This window comes from Schistocerca serialis, chromosome 2, assembly GCF_023864345.2.
Source record: "Schistocerca serialis cubense isolate TAMUIC-IGC-003099 chromosome 2, iqSchSeri2.2, whole genome shotgun sequence".
Taxonomy (NCBI): domain Eukaryota; kingdom Metazoa; phylum Arthropoda; class Insecta; order Orthoptera; family Acrididae; genus Schistocerca; species Schistocerca serialis.
This window is the reverse complement of record NC_064639.1, coordinates 121856167-121873786: the sequence shown is the minus strand read 5'-3', so window position 1 is coordinate 121873786 and position 17620 is coordinate 121856167. Positions and strand designations below refer to the sequence as shown.

General features: G+C 40.8%; 1 protein-coding gene across 1 annotated transcript in view; it reads left to right on the top strand.

The window, feature by feature from the left end:
• LOC126456801 (kinesin-like protein KIF13A) overlaps positions 1-17620 on the top strand; it is a 233078-nt gene that overhangs the window by 66331 nt on the left and 149127 nt on the right. The window contains exons 2-5 of the mRNA XM_050092590.1: positions 7582-7736; positions 9303-9416; positions 9646-9893; positions 16768-16879. Coding sequence (XP_049948547.1) covers positions 7602-7736; positions 9303-9416; positions 9646-9893; positions 16768-16879 — 609 coding nt within the window. The 5' untranslated portion in view covers positions 7582-7601. The remainder of the gene's footprint in view (positions 1-7581; positions 7737-9302; positions 9417-9645; positions 9894-16767; positions 16880-17620) is intronic.

The following is a 17620-nucleotide window of genomic DNA, read 5'->3' as shown; positions in this document are numbered from 1 at the left end:
ACGGTCTCCTCGGAAACTGGCTGTGGGATAGGGAGAGGACTGGGAGGCGAATGCCACCACCCTTGCTGTGCGGGACGTTCTGTAGCTGACAGAAGTGCCTCCGCAGACTTAGTGGCGGTGGGCAGCGGGGACATTTTACGCCCCTTGGTAAGCCGGCGGTTTTCGTTCAGTGTGCCAGAGCCGTTGTCGTGGGCAAGAGTTTCGCTTTGGGGCGAACTGCCGTAATTACCCGGAATTGCTTCTGCTGGCACTGCCTTCGGGGTGGGCGCGTAATGGCCTTCATTTAATGAAATTTCGCGGCCACGCACGGCACGTCGTCGCAGCGAGGGTAGCTCGTCTGCCGAGGGCGACCACAGGCGCAGCGGGCTCACGGCCGCCGCCCCTGATCGCTGTTTAATGACTTCCAGCAAGTGTTCCTCACTCCTATAGTTTTTATGTCGGCGCCGTACCGCTGACACTTTGTCTTTAGCCGGGAGCTGTCTTTAGCCGGGAGCCATTGTTACTTTATTACCTATTTGTTGCTTTTAGTTACATGGTAAGGCACCTACTCTTGACTCTCAATATGCACTGAAGCGCCAAAGAAATTCTTATAGGCATGCGTATTCAAATACAGAGATATGTAAACAGGCGGAATACGGCGCTGCTGTCTGCAACGCCTTTATAACACGTGTCTGGTGCAGTTATTAGATCGGTAACTGCTGCTACGAGGTGCATTCAAGTTCTAAGGCCTCCGATTTTTTTTCTCCGGATTGGAAAGAGAGAGAAACATGCGCATTGTTTTAAAATGAGGCCGCGTTCATTGTCAATACGTCCCAGAGATGGCAGCACCGTACGGCAGATGGAATTTTACCGCCAGCGGCGAGAATGAGAACTGTTTTAAATACTTAAAATGGCGACGTTTTCCTTACTTGAACAGCGTGCAATCATTCGTTTTCTGAATTTGCGTGGTGTGAAACCAATTGAAATTCATCGACAGTTGAAAGTGATGGTGATGGAGTTATGGATGTGTCGAAAGTGCGTTCGTGGGTGCGACAGTTTAATGAAGGCAGAACATCGTGTGACAACAAGCCGAAACAACCTCGGGCTCGCACAAGCCGGTCTGATGACATGATCGAGAAAGTGGAGAGAATTGTTTTGGGGGATCGCCGAATGACTGTTGAACAGATCGCCTCCAGAGTTGGCATTTCTGTGGGTTCTGTGCACACAATCCTGCATGACGACCTGAAAATGCGAAAAGTGTCATCCAGGTGGGTGCCACGAATGCTGACGGGTGCCCGTGTGGCATGTTGCCAAGCAATGTTGATGCGCAACGACATCACGGATGGCACTCTTTTCGTCGGTTGTGACAATGGATGAGACGTGGATGCCATTTTTCAATCCAGAAACAAAGCGCCAGTCAGCTCAATGGAAACACACAGATTCACCGCCACAAAAAAAATTTCGGGTAACCGCCAGTGCTGAAAAAATGATGGTGTCCATGTTCTGGGACAGCGAGGGCGTAATCCTTACCCATTGCATTCCAAAGGGCACTACGGTAACAGGTGAATCCTACGAAAATGTTTTGAAGAACAAATTCCTTCCTGCACTGCAACAAAACGTCCGGGAAGGGCTGCGCGTGTGCTGTTTCACCAAGACAACGCACCCGCACATCGAGCTAACATTGCGCTACAGTTTCTTCGTGATAACAACTTTGAAGTGATTCCTCATGCTCCCTACTCACCTGACCTGGCTTGTAGTGACTTTTGGCTTTTTCCAACAATGAAAGACACTCTCCGTGGCCGCACATTCACCAGCCGTGCTGCTATTGCCCCAGCGATTCAAAACAGACTCCTAAAGAAGCCTTCGCCGCTGCCATGCAATCATGGCGTCAGAGTTGTGAAATATGTGTATGTCTGCAGGGTGATTACGTCGAGAAGTAACGCCAGTTTCGTTGATTTCGGGTGAGTAGTTAATTAGAAAAAAAAATCGGAGGCCTTAGAACTTGAATGCACCTCGTACAATGACAGGCAGGCTATCAAGAATTGAGTGAGTTTGAGCATGGTGTTATAGTCGGCGCACGGGCGATGGGGTACAGCATCTCCGAGGTGGCAATGAAATGGGGATTTTTCCCGTACGACCATTTTCACGAGTGTACCGTGAATATCAAGAATCCGGTAAAACATCAAATCTCCGACATTGCTGCGGCCAGAAAAAGGTGTTGAAGGAACGGGACGGACGACGACTGAAGAGAATTGTTCAAATTGACAGAAGTGCAACCCTTCCGCAAATTGCTGCAGATTTCAATGCTGGGCCATATCATCGATATGGGCTTTCGGAGCCGAAGGTCCACTCGTGTACTCTTGATGGCTGCACGACACAAAGCTTTACGCTGCGCCTGGGTCCGTCAACACAGACTGGAAATTTGCTGCGTGGTCGGACGAGTGTCGTTTCAAATTGTATCGAGCGGACCCTGCATGTCAGAAAGGGACTGTTCAAGCTGGCGGAGGCTCTGAAATGGTGTGGGATGTGTGCAGCTGGAGTGATACGGGACCCCTGATACGTCTAGGTACGACTCTGACAGGTGACACGTACGTAAGCATCCAGTCTGATCACCTGCATCCATTCATGTCTGTTATGCATTCCGACGGACTTGGGCAATTCGAGCATGAAAATGCGTCACCCCACACTTCCAGAATTGCTACAGAGTGGCTTGCGTCACACTCTTCTGAGTTTAAACACTTTCCGCTGGCCACCAAACTCCCCAGACATGGAGATTATTGAGGATATCTGGGGTGCCTTGCAACGTGCTGTTCACAAGAGACCTCCACTCCGTCGTACTCTTACCGATTTATGGACAGACCTGCAAGGTTCATGATGTCAGTTCCATCCAGCACTACTTCAGACAACAGTCGAGTGCATGTCACATTGTTTTGCGGCACTTCTGCTTGCTCGCGAGGGCTCTACACTATATTAGGTAGGTGTACCAGTTCCCTTGACTCTTCAGTGTAGTTCATTATTAACTTTCTCTGTGTATGATGCATGTCTAGAAATTAAGAGTGCAGAGGTCAGAGGAATTTACAGGGTGTCCAAAAGGCTTTTTGCGACTTCAGTGTCCTGTAACTCGACTTGAGATTATTTGTTGTTGTTGTTGTCTTCAGTCCCTCTCGCTCTATCCTGTACTTGGCTCTTCATCTTCGAATAACTACTGCAACCTACGTTCTTAGGAGTCTGTTTACTGTATTCATATTTTGGTCTCGCTTTACAATTTTTACCCCCCCCCCCCCCCCCCACACACACACACACTCACACTCACGCACACACTTCCCTCCAGCACTAAATTGGGTTTCATTACTAAACATGGGAACACCCCAGACAAATACTTGCAGGAAAGACTTCCTAACTCTTAAAACTATATTCGTATATTTTATATCCTCTCTACTTCGGCCATCGTCAGTTATTTTGGTGCCCAAATAGCAAAACTCATCTCCTACTGTAAGTATCTCTTTTCTTATTCTAATTTCCTTAGCAGGACCTGATGTAATTCTACTACGTTCCATTATTCTTGTTTTGCTTTTGTTGGTCATTGTATATCCCCTTTTCAAGACACTATCCATTCCTCCAACTGTTCTTTCAAGTCATTTGTTATCTCTGACAGAATTACAATTTCTTCGACAAACCTTAAAGTTTTTATTTCTTCTCCCTGAACTTTAATTTCTACTCCAATTTTTTGTTTGTTTGCTCTACTGCCTGTCCAGTATACAGATTGAATAACATTGACGATAGGCTACAACCATGTCCCACTCACTTCTCAACCACTGCTTCCCTCTCATGCCCCTCGACTCTTGTAACTGCCGTCTGGTGTCTGTACAAATTGAAAATAATCTTTCGCCCCCTGTATTTTACCGCTATTACCTTCAGAATTTCAAAGAGTGTATTCCAGTCAACACTGTCAGAATCTTTCTCTAAGTCTACAAATGCTATAACGTAGGTTTGCCTTTCATTAACCTTTCTTCTTAGATAAGTCATAGTATCAGTATACCATCAGGTGTTCCTACATTTTTCTGGAATCTACACTGATCTTCTCCGAGGCCGGCATCTACCACTTTTTCCATTCTTCTGCAAAGAATTCGTGTTGGTGTTTTTAATATTCCCCAGACATGACTTATTAAATTGATAAATCGGTAATTTTCACACCTGTCAGCAACTGCCTTCTTTGGAACTGAAATTATTTTATTCTTGTCGAAGTCTGAGGGTACTTCGCTTGTCTCAAAAATCTTGCACGCCAGATGGAAGAGTTTTATCGTTGTTGGTTCTCTCAAGGCTATAAGTAATATCGTCTACTCCCGGGGCTCTATTTCGAATTAGGTCTTTCAGTGCTCTGTCACATTCTTCTAGCCGTATCATATCTCCCATCTCATCTTTATTTACATCCTCTTCCATTTCTGATTTTCCATCTGAGGTCTTGGTATTCATACTGCTGCTTCTCTTTTCTCCAAAGGCCTCTATGTCTTTCTCCAAAGGTCTCTAGGTCTTTCTGTGTAGACTCACAGATATTTTGGTGGATCCCAAGGTGACTATTTCAGGATTTAGTCATATCCGGTACATGCTACATGTCTTAATAGAAAAACTGCCATATAGCATTGCCCAAACTCTGACCATGCGTCAAGGATGTGTACCCAGTCATTAGTCGGGCACCGTTTTCCTGTTTTCAGAGACCTGCTACTCGGTAATGAATTGACTTACTGACCTCAGTTTTTGTATGCAACCAGTATGTAGGCCACTAAGTTAATATAATGTATAAAAAGTAGCGTGCATCATTAAGATTTTTATGAAAAATTTTGAAAAACACACTTTTATTATGCTGTGCTTTAAATTTATGAATTTTAAAAACTCTTAACTTCCCGTAGGGGAAACAGTACAGACCTCAGCTTGTGTTCTGTAACTCTTTGGTCCTAGTATTAAGTATAATAATGAAAAGCATTTGGCACTGCAGTTAGAACTTCTTAACTTTAAGTGAAAGTGACACCATCGCGAAAAAAAGTCGAAGTTGACGTACTTCAAAGTCCTGGAGTGGTACGTAGACAGTTGTTTTTCAATTTCATTTGTTGCTGATATGTTTACAAATCTGGTAGCAGTCTTAGGTGCAAAGAAGAATATCCAAACTCACTTTATTCACTGGCAAAGAACAAAATAAAAATGCCAGTTGCAATGCCATCCACATTCACCACTACAAGGAATTAGTAAATAAAAACCATGTGTATTCCTTGAAAAATTGTTCCTAAAAAATATTTATGGCTGACCTTCAAGTTTCCACCTCGCTATCACATCAGAAACAGTGGACCTAGGGATGTTTAGGAGTGTGGAAATCTTGCGTACAGGCGAATGACACAAGTGACACCCAATCACCTGACCACGTTCGAAGTCCGTGAGCTCCACCCCATTTTGCTCTCTCACGATGTCTACTGACTACTAAGGGTGCTGATGTGGAGTACCTAGCACTAGGTGGCAGCACAATGCACCTAATATGAAAAACATAAGTCTTTGGGGTGTTTGGATAATTTTGATCACATAGTGTAGCTTCCTAACTGCCAGAGAAAATGTATTTCTGTTGATGGAAATTATGTAGAAAAATAAGGCACTCCTTTTGTATTGGTATGTATAGCTAATAAAATTGTGTTACAATATTACAGTTTATTAGAATGACCCACATTTTTTCTTTTGTAATGCTTTACTCCTAGCAGTGTCAATGCATTTTTAATACATGTACTATCAACGTAGGAGAATGGTCGGGATGGGGGCAGGGGAGGGGGAGGGAGTGAACCACAAAGAAAAATTTAAAAAGCTACAAGTTTTGTTAATATTTTTGGGCTTTTACTAACAACATGCTTTCTAAAGATTTAATGATGTATGATCATTATCCAGAACTTAAAAATCTCTCTTAACACTGTCTTAGTAATACCAACGCATTTTCAATAACTTAATGCCCACCACAAAATATATTTAAAAAATACCAATTTCTTTAACTGTTACAGACTTTTATTAAAACGGGCCATGCTTGAAACTAGTAGTGCTGAATAAATTATTTCAAGTACTGCCCAATGGTATGATGTCTTTCCTCACATGTATCAAAGCTGTGGTGCCCACCCAGAAGAAAATCATAGGTCCTCTTATGTCTGTGTGAAGGTAAACTGAATGGCCGTTAGCATTTCCACAGGTGTTCTAATGAAGCAGTCTACTGCTCATCTCTGCATCTCATCTGCATTTGTACTGAATGTCGTATCACTTTGTGTGACAATTAATCATTATTTAAACAATATGACTATCCTGGGGTGTGTCAGTGACGAAGTAGTTGAACACTATTGGAACCTTGCCTCTGTCATTGTGCTTTATGTTAAAAATAGGGACAATGAATACATGGAAACCTTGAGAGAGATTTGACAGAAACCATAAGTACGCTGCAGTGGAACACTATATCTAACTTATCTCTTGATCTGGGTAGATACACAGTAAAGATTGGATGATATATTAATTTTATCTATACTTTTAAAATGTAAGTCGTGTGTTAGTTGTTTCCCACCAAACCAAATACTAAATTTATTTGTATGTAATCCTGTTTGCAGTGCAGTTAAATCTCTGGCCCCTTTGACCAAGAACTATGTTTTATTACATTGGATAGTAAGAAAACTTTTCAGTCATTCGTTACACTTAGTGACAAATCATTGGTGTATTTGTGAAGAGACAGCAAACCAACAACTGAGCTCAGTGGTGCTGATTATTGTAGAACCTCGCATATGGGTGAGCCCTACAAATAACACAGACCACTTTGAAAATCTATCATAGTCAAACTCCTGCTATGATGCTACAACGACGATTTTTGCCCAGAGTAGTATTGTGTGTTGAACCTTTTTAGTGACCTAAATTACAAGATAAAAACTTTCCAATGAAACATAACTGTTAAGTTACACAATACAGTGACTGAAAGAAGGGAAGTGACACTCACACTCTGTCAAGTGACGCTATTTTTAATTTCTTTCTGCTGAACAGTGTGGGATCCTGCACTGAGCACTGCAGAACTTCTGTCCACCTGCCATGAAATCATCTTTGCTTCCCCCTCATCTCATTGCTAGTTAGCCACTACTCTTGTTTTTTTTCTTCTTTTTTTCTTTTTCTCTCTCTCTCTTCAAATCACAATTGTTACTGGAAAGCAGGATGAGGAATTCTTATTCACGGAAGATGGACATGAATGGTGTTCTTTATGATACAGAAACAAAACAAGTTGCATACTGAATAGAGTGCATCAGTATTTTTTTAAAAAATGAAATGAAATGAATGTATGACATTATTGGCTGGGATGCCCTGTCTGGAGGTTTTTGACTGCCTGGTGAAAATTTAAAAAAATTGTGCCTTAAATATAATTCAGCACAATTTTTAAATGCATTTAATGTTCTTATTTACATTTCTGATGTGCTACTTTGGTGTGTATGTTGACTGTATGGTTATTTATTAGGATATCAGGAATCAAGGCTTTTTTAAATGAATGTATTTAATTTGTCATTCTCTGTGCATCTGTTATTGACTCACCACTTGTAACTTTTCTTTCAGGGTCAGGAAAATCATATACCATGATGGGAAGCCAAGATAGCAAGGGCATAATTCCAAGACTGTGTGATTCACTCTTTGACCAGATTTCCAGACAACAGAGCCCTGAGCTGTCGTATAAAGTGGAAGTAAGCTATATGGAAATTTACAATGAGAAGGTGAGTTGATGAGTCAGGTGATGTTCATGAGAAATGAGTGTCATGTTCATGGGAAAGTGAGCAGAGGAGGAGTAGGCACTCATATAATAAATGTTTTAACTATACTGTAGCGTGGTAAATACTCCCTTTGTCAGAAAAGCTCCAGTACAGTTTTTTTTAAAGAAATGTAACATTGCACTTACTAAGTAATGATCCTAGCTCCTATTGAAGCAATCCACATAAATATTTATACACAGTTTTTGCAGGACCTGGAAGCAAGCAGGGAAATTTTCAACATCAATGCTTGTAAGCTCATTTGTCACTGCCTATTGGATATCTATAATATCTCGATGTAACTTTCTTTTCTGTCACCTTTTCACTCGCAGAAACGAGGAAAAAATGTCAAGGCGAGAGGTCGGGCAAACGTGGCGGATGTTGGGATGTCAATAACAGAATGTCTGGTCAGGTACTTGGTAACAGATAAAGCAGTATAGGTTTGTGCAGTAAGAACTGGTCCTGAGAATACCACAAATCAGGCCATTGACGTCAAATTGCTTGTTGCAAATGTTTCAAGATTTGGATGTAAAGAGTTTGGTTCACTGTTTGACCTGGACGAATGTACTCGTGGTGAACTGATCCTTTACTATCAAAGAATGTGATCGACAATGCCTTTGTTCTCAAAGGTTGTCGTTTGACGTTTCTTGAAGCTGGTGATCCCGGACTCCACTATTCTGCACTTCGACGCATCATGTGAGGGTCATACTGGTAGCACCAACTTTCATCCGCACCAGTAACTTTTGACAGAAATGTGGGATCACATCTGGCTCTACCCAGTAGTTCAACAGAAATGCTTCACCTTTCCTCTTTCTGTTTGTCTGTTAGTGCATTAAGTTCAATTTCCGTATATCTTTGCCCAAAATCTTATGACACACATCATGATTCAAATTAAGGTCTTCTGATATTGTACACACAGTTACATGGTGGTCTTCTTGCAATAACTGCCTTACACACTCAATGTTTGCATAAGTATGTGCTGTAGACAGGGGACCAGTTCTGTGATCTCTTGCACTGAATCTCCGCCTTTACGAAACCTTTTGTACCACTCAAAAACACTGCTTCTTGAAAGTGTCTCATATGCATGTTGTTGCTTAATCATTGTCCACACTTCACTAGAGTTTTCCTGAATTTAAGGCGAAACTTAATGTTCACTCCTAGCTCACAATCGCATCTATTGTGTCATTGTAACTAAAGCGCCAAGAACCCAAATAGTGTGTTGTTAAGCACACCCCCGTTACCTAGTGAGTTTGTGCACAGATGTGGCCAAGATCATTTCAAGGATATACACATACCAGGTAACATAAAATTAATGTTTGTTACTTTTTAGTATTGCAAACTCAGAAATAAAAAAAAACTGTAATGGAACTTTCCTGACAAAGGGAGTAGATGGTCAAGTATGTATTAACAAACTGGTGTATCTTTATTTATACACAATGAAAAATCCAGGATGGATTTATTTATACACATGACTTATTTATACACAGGTAGAAAGAGTTCATCGTGGAACTAATAACTATTGTTATTTTACAGGTTCATGATCTACTTGACCCAAAAACGAATAAGCAGTCATTGAAAGTTAGGGAACACAATGTTTTAGGTCCTTATGTTGATGGCCTTTCGCAGTTAGCTGTCACATCATTTCAGGTAATAGAACACAAAAACTATACTAAATATTCAAAAACTTAATTGAGTCAGGAATCGTATGGAAATGTTCATAAGTGCTTGAATTTAAACACATTCTTATTTATTTACATTCTTGTAATCACACACAAAGTCAGGCTCTTTGGTTTTGATATAAATATTAAGATACAGATACAACCTTTTGACATATGTTGAGTACAATTAACTAATGTAAATGTACATTCTATTCCAGGACATTGATAACCTAATGGCAGAAGGCAACAAGTCACGCACAGTTGCAGCTACCAATATGAATAGTGAATCTTCGCGGTCGCATGCAGTGTTTTCGGTGGTTTTGACACAGACACTGACAGATGCAAAAAGTGGTGTTTCAGGGGAGAAAGTGAGTCGAATGTCTTTAGTGGACTTGGCAGGTAGTGAGAGGGCTGTGAAGACTGGTGCTGTTGGAGATCGTCTTAAAGAAGGATCGAACATCAACAAGTAAGTCACAATTAGCTCAATAAATTGCAGCAGTAAATAATCATCAAATGACTCATGATGTTTCATTGTTTAATACTATAAAATTTGGACTGAAGCTGTGGTAAATTTTGTACAGTCATTATCATTGAATGGGACCCCAAGAATTATATAAATTAATTATGGCTTGTATGTTGTACCTCTTTGTGTATGTTTTCCATTAGTTCTGTGCTGGTATTTTAGAAGCAGAATCTCTGTTGTCTTTATATCATGATCTTTTGAAAAATGTATGAGGGAGATATGGTTCAGAAGCACCAGAGGTGAAAGAAATTGAAAATATTCAGTACTAGTCTACTGGATTGCAAAAATTAAAACTTGGTACTTAAGAAACAATTATTATGAGTTTTGTGCCATTAAATTCTTTTACTGCCTTACAGGCACTGAACTTCAAGTACGAGCAAGTAAATTTGTTCGTGCCATTCTATACAAGATGCCACTTAAATAAAGATAGGAAAAGACATGCCTTTGTGCTGACATAATGTCATCGAAACTTGAGAGGAAGCAACATGACTTATGCAACCACTAAGATTGCAGACTTATATAACCCATAAGACTGCATCCCACAGCAATTATTTTACCTTGGTACTGAGCCAGTGTATGATTTGTGCATAGAAGAAAGAGTGCAAGTCAAAAAGATGATGTTATCAGTAAAATATCAACACAGACAGTGCATACTTCCTTACAGCTACTTAGGTGGAACCAAAAGTTCCTCACTACTTTGGAAGCAAGGAAGATTAGTGTTCAACCTCCCATTGACAATGAGGACATCAGACACGGCTGCTACTCTGAGTTGAACACTGCCTCTAATGAGTAAGAATCCACAATCTCCAGTGCAGATGCACACTTACATTAGACCTCCAGTGGGAATCTAAAATTAGCGAGCAGGAGTACATGGACAGGGGCTGCAGATAGGTGGTGCTAGGTGGAAATGTGAGTTGGCAGGGGAGCTTGCCAAGATAGTCCATGCATTTGCGATAAACACTGTTTCCAGGTGGTGCAGTACTTAAGGCAACTGCCTGGTAAGGAGGAGGTTGTGGGTTCAAGTCCTGGTCCAGCACACATTTTCCCTGTCACCACTGATTCCACACAAAGTCTGATGCAGCTGATACCTTTTGTAAACCCTTGTCACCAGTTTTGTAAAGGCCTCATCACTACTGCTGTGAAAGCCAAGTTGCCACTGTTGTTATAGTAGGCAGAGTCTGTGAGTTCGTCCAGTACAGTACACTGCTAAGACAATTTTTCCCTTCCAGGGTCAGGTAACAGGATAGGAGGGTGAAGGTTCTACAATACTCCAACAAATTAGTAACAAAGTCACACAAATGAGTTAAAAAGGTTTACTTATCTTTGTGACTAATTGAATAATGAAGTCCGCAACACTGCATGTAATATAACACAAGACAGGCCCTTAATGGCTAAGTGCAAATAATCATATGTAAACTTCACAGTACACAGCAAATGCAATTTACAACAATTGTGTATTCATTTCTAAGAGCTCACTAAAAGAGGTTCCTGTCTAAGTCAGCCTTGTAAGATGATCTATAACCAGATGCGCGTGAGCTACTCTTCTATCTTCCAAGTAGGCTTCTGTCTGTTGTCGTCTGGTCATTGACAGATTGTACTCGGCCAGCAATTGGCTGAGGGGAAGTCGATATCTTCATCCTCACCATCGCTCTTGGTGCTGGTGGAACTCCTGCAGGTGGCAAGTCTCTATGGCACTGGCACCAGCTTACATCTTTGCACCTGTGGTGCTTTTGCCCTGGCTGTGTCTTGTTTGGACAATGCAGCAAATCATTAGTCCTTTCCTTTCCTTTTTCCTTCCCCCTTCCCCTTCCCCGCTCCCCTTCCCCCTTCCCCCCTCCCATTTCCCCCTCCCCCTTCCCCCCTCCCATTTCCCCCTCCCCTTTCCCCCTCCCTGTTCCCCCTCCCCCTCCCCTTCTCCCCTTTCCCCCTTCCCCCTTTCCCCTTTCCCCCCTTTCCACCTCTCCTTTCCTCCCCTTTCCCCCTTCCCCCCCCCTTCCCCTTCCCCATATGGGAATTATTATGGAAGAACTAGTATTCCTTTCTGGTGAGTATTAGTAGTATTGGTTGCCATAATTGAACTGTTTAAATGGCAGCACTGTGAAAAGAGGCAGACCTGGGTCAGCTGCTTTGGCATATGCCTGAATTAGCTGTAAGCAGAGCCACGTGAGAGATGTGTAGGATTTGGCATCTGGTAGAGAAGGAAATATTACAGTCTTTTCATTGGAGTTAAAGAAGAAAGGAGGAGATAACAAAAGCTCACTAAAACTGTGAAACTCAAGAGATATGCACACTTTTGAGCAATAGGATTAGAGGTAGCTACTTTGTGTCATAATACTGTAAAAGAATTATCATTAAACAATGAAAACTCTGGCTTGGAATATCAACAACGTTAAGAAAAGGACAGACTGCTACTCACCACAAAGATGACCTGTTGAGTTGCAGACAGGCACAACAAAAAGACTTTCACACATTATAGCTCATGGACAAATCTTTCAGTGAAGAAGAAAGCACAGACACATTCACACAAGCAAGCACACTTCACATACCCGACTGCTATCAGAGACAGCTCTGGTTGGGTGAAAAGCAGTAATATGTTACAGTCTTTTCATTGTGCCTGTCTGCAACTCAACCAGTCATCTTTATGGTGAGTAGCAATCTATCCTTTTCCTAATATTGTTAAAAAATTATTGTATTTGAGGCTTGTTGCACAATGAAAACTCTGGCTTGGAATATCACCAATGTTAAGAAAAGGCCAGACTGCTACTCACCGCAAAGATGACCTGTAGAGTTGCAGACAGGCTCAATGAAAAGACATTACCTATTTATGTGATTACTGTTTACAAAGATTTCTCAGGAAAGAAGAATGTATCCCTCAACCAATTACAATCACTTTTAACTTGCCTGTTCTCAAAGACCAAAGAAATAGTTATGCTTGGTGATTTTAATGTAAATGTTCTTACTGCAATAGTGATAGGACAGATTCTGAGAATGTGATTCGCTCTTTCAGTCTGACTCTGACAAATGACTGACAAAAAAACTGTACAAGCCTGATTAACAATATTTTTGTAAACAATAACAGACTTGATCAAAATTTGTGTAACACAAATCTTAAATGGTCTAAAAATTTAACCCATTCCTAAACAAATTTGTTACCCAGTTTGAGCCTGTATTTTCTAAAAGAATTTCAAAAAGTACAAATTAGAATGATTGCAGGAGACAGTGGCTTGCAAAGGAAGTAAAACAACCTGTAAAACAAAACTTCACTCAGAAACTCTAATATACCTCAGGATAAGTAGCACTACAAATTACACTGTAGCATTTTAAAGAATGTGATTAAAAGATCCAAGACCATGTTCATTAAATCTGGGAAGGTGGTACAAAGGAAGACAGACGAAAGTTCAGAGGATACAGACTGTATTGAAGTCATAATGGCTGCATGGTGAAATAGTTGATGATCTCTTCAACAACCTTTTTTTGACAGTAGGTAATCAGATTGGGTGTAAAGGATGCGTGGTTGAAGCCATGAATCTTCTACAAAAATCAGTGCAGAACAAGATTAGGCAAGCTCATGTATCCAATTTCACAACAGAAGAAAAAAAAGAAGAAAACTGCTACTGGTGTGGGCAATATATCAATCAAAGTACTGAAGCACTGCTGCAGATTTATTCTTAAAGTTTTCTGACACACATTTAATGAGTTCCTAAATCAAAATACTGTTCCTAATAGACTCAAATATGCAATTTTCAAACTACTGTACAAAAAAGTGATAAAACTGAGGTTTACAACTACCATTCAATTTCATTGGTTGCAAATCTTTCTAAAACCCTAGAGAAGCTGATATACTGATCATCTGAATAAACACAATGCCCTTAATAAAAATTGATTTCGTTTCCATCAGGTTATTTCAATTAACATATCATTTTCTCATTTGTTAACTGTTTACCGAAACCTACAAACAATAAAATGTCACCATTTGGAATTTTTTGTTATCTGTCTAAACCATTTGCCTGGTGTATTGACCACAAAATTCCAAGTATGAACACTATAGCTTAAATGGTAAAGTAGGGATGTGGTTCAAGTCATATCTAGAAGACAAAAAGCAGAAGGTAGTACTGAATAATTCTTCAATGACAGCTGCCTGCTCTTATTGGAACACAAAGAAATGTGAGTTGCTGCAGGGCTTAGTGCTTGGTCTCTTACTATTCTCAGTCTTTATCAATGACCTGTCTTGCAGTGTGAGCCAAAAGGCACACTTCAGCTTATTTGCGGATGCCACTATCATTATGATTGAGAAAGCACCTAATTATAGACTAGACACTGTGACAACCATATTCAAAACCTCTAGATTGGTTCACTTCACATTATCTGCCCCTTAATGTTAACAAGACTTGGTTCATTCAGCTTCACATAGCATGCATAGAAATAGGAAGATATCGAATTAAAATGTGGTGACAAAGAAAAATTTAGAGCCTTTCAAATTCCTTGTGTTGACCCTTGGTGCAGGAGTGGCAGTTGACACTCGAGATAAACAAATGTAACATACTGCTTAGATATAGGCATAGACAGAAGGACCCATTATTATATGGCTACACGCTTGCAGAACAATCGCTGGAAACAGCTATTAGCCTAAAATGTCTAGGAGTATGTGTATGGGGAGGCTTAAAGTGAGATGACCACATACAACTAACTACAGAAAAGGAAGACACCAGACTTAGATTCACTGGAAAAATCTTTAGGAAATTCAATCCATCAACACAGGAGGTAGTGTACAAAACACTTGTTCAACCAGTACTTGAATATTGGTTATGAGTGTGGCATCCATACCAGACAGCATTGGCAGAGGAAATGGAGAAGATCCAAAGAAGAGAATCCGGTTTTGTTACAGGTTCATTTAGTTAGCATGTAGGGTCACAGAGATAATCAACTTCCTCCAGTGGCAGACTCTGCAAGAGGCATTTGGTATCACAATGTGGCATACTGTTAAAGTTCTGAGAGCATTCGTTCCTAGAAGAGTCAACAGATATAGTGCTTCCTCCTACACACAGCTCATGAAAAAACCATGAAGATAAAATTAGGGAGATCTGAACCCACACAGAGGCTTACTGGCAATCGTTCTTCCCACAAACTATTTGCTACTGGAACAGAAAAGGGGGGGATGTGACAGTGGTATACAAAGTACCCTCCACTACACTCTGCAAGGTGGCTTGCTGAGTGTAGATGTAGATGTAGTTGTAGATTGACAGAATGCAGCTTGTATGAATTAAAGTGTAAGCTTTATAATTTGTTTGAATGACTATTACTATTACTACACTGGAGAAAAAAGGAACGGGTGCACCTGTGTTCCACAGCAAACAAGCAGAAGTGCCGCAACATGACACGGCATGGGCTTGACTAATGTCGGAAGTTGTGCTGGAGGGAATTGAAACCGTGAATCCTACAGGGATGTCCATAAATCTCTAGGAGTATGAGAGGGTGGAGATGTCTTCCGAACAGCATGTTGCAAGGCATCCGAGATATGCTCAATAATGTTCACGTATAGGGCATTTGGTGGCCAGCGGAAGCATTTAAACTCAGAAAAGTGTTCCTGGAGCCACTCTGTAGCAATTCTGGATGTGTGGGGTGTCACTTTGTACTGCTGGAATTGCCCAAGTCTGTCAGAATGCACAATGGACATAAATGAATGCAGGTGATCAGACAGGATGCTTATGTATGTATCACCTATAAGAGTCGTATCTAGACAAACCAGGGGTCCCGTATCACTCCAACTGCACATGCCCCACACTATTACAGACCCTTCATCAGATGGAACAGTCCCCTGATGCCAAGCAGGATCCATGGATTCATGAGGTTGTCTCCATACACTTACACGTCCATCTGCTCAACACAATTTGAAGTGAGACTTGTCTGACCAGGAAACATGTTTCCAGTCATCAACAGTCCAATGTCAGTGTTTATGGGCCCAAGCAAGGCGTAAAGCTTTGTGTTGTGCAGTCATCAAGGGAAGACGAGTGGACCTTTGGTTCCAAAAGCCTATATTGAGGATGTTTCATTGAATGGTTCGCACGCTGACACTAGTTGATGGTCCAGCATTGAAATCTGCAGCAGTTTGTGGGAGGGTTGCACATTTAATGCTTGTCTTCAGTTGACGTGGGTCCCGTTCTTGCAGGATCTTTTTCTGGTCACAGCAATGTCAGAGATTTGATGTTTTACTAGATTATTGATATTCACGGTACACTCATGAAATGGTCATATGGGAAAAATCCCCAATTCATCACTATCTCAGAGATGCTGTGTTCCATCGCTCATGTGCCAACTATTAAACTACTTTCAAACTCACTTAGATCTTGACAACCTGCCATTGTAGTAGCAATAACCGATCTAACAACTGCGCCAAACACTTGTTGCCTTATAAAGGTGTTTGAGACTGCAGTGCTGTATTCTGCTTGTTTACATATCGCTGTATTTGAACTGCATGCCTACACCAATTTCTTTGGTGCTTCAGTGTATTACCTGAGTTATCTGAACAGTTGTGCTTCACTTGTCCTATATCTGTTTACATATGATTTAGATTGTAAGCCTTGTGACCCTTTACATGTGGTTACTTCTGTAATAATCTGACATGTCCTACATCCTAGTGATGGATTTGCATAAAGAATCTATGGAACTCGAAAGTAAATAAGAAAATCAAATAAATCGTGTGTTAAAACTGCTCAAATTTGTTTTGTTGTCATTATCTTTTAGTGCATTTCACTAATTGCCTATATGCAAAAACACTTGTTGTTTAGTTTATTTAAAACTACTTGAAATTATGTTACAGATCTCTAACTACCCTGGGTTTAGTCATCTCGAAATTGGCTGACCAGGCGATGGGTAAAAATAAGGATAAATTTGTTCCGTACAGAGATTCTGTGCTCACGTGGTTGCTCAAGGTTAGTACGTTGACCAATTACACCTCTCACCATAGAGATCTGTATGTAGTTGAAGCAAACATTGTAATCAGAAAATGTTAAGAACAAGATGCTCATGACTCTTTGTGTGCAATTAAAACTGTAGTGATCTTACACTTATTTGAAACATCTGTGACATCATAGTGGAAAGTAACATAAAGAATTTGTAAATAATGTGGGGAAAAAGCAGAAGGCACATTAAGTTGCAAACAGGCAAAATTGGAAGACACTTTAAGTTGCAAACAGGCAAAATTGGAAGACACTTACATAAAGCTTTCGGCCACAGCCTTCATCAGCAAAACAGAAACATTTACCATCCACACACACTAGCAAGCACACCTCATGAACATATGACCATCAACTCCAGCATCTTGGGCCGGCATTCCAGCCCAAGATGTTGGAGTTGGCGGTCGTGTGTGTATGAGATGCACTTGTTTGTGTGTATGAATGGTATACATTTCTCTTTTGCTGATGAAGGCTGTGGCTGAAAGCTTTATGTAAGCATATTTTAATTGTGCCTGCCTGCAACTTAATGTGTCTTCTTTACCGTAAGTAGCAATCTGTCTTTTCCTATGTGGTTGATATTCCTCTGTGGAGTTTCCATTGTTTGAATTTGTAAATAACCTTTTTTTCCTACATAAAAACACTAAGTGGGCTGAAGGCTTCTATCTTGTCTCTCATGGACCAGTCTGTTGTGGCAGTAGAAGACAGCAAAAGGAAAGC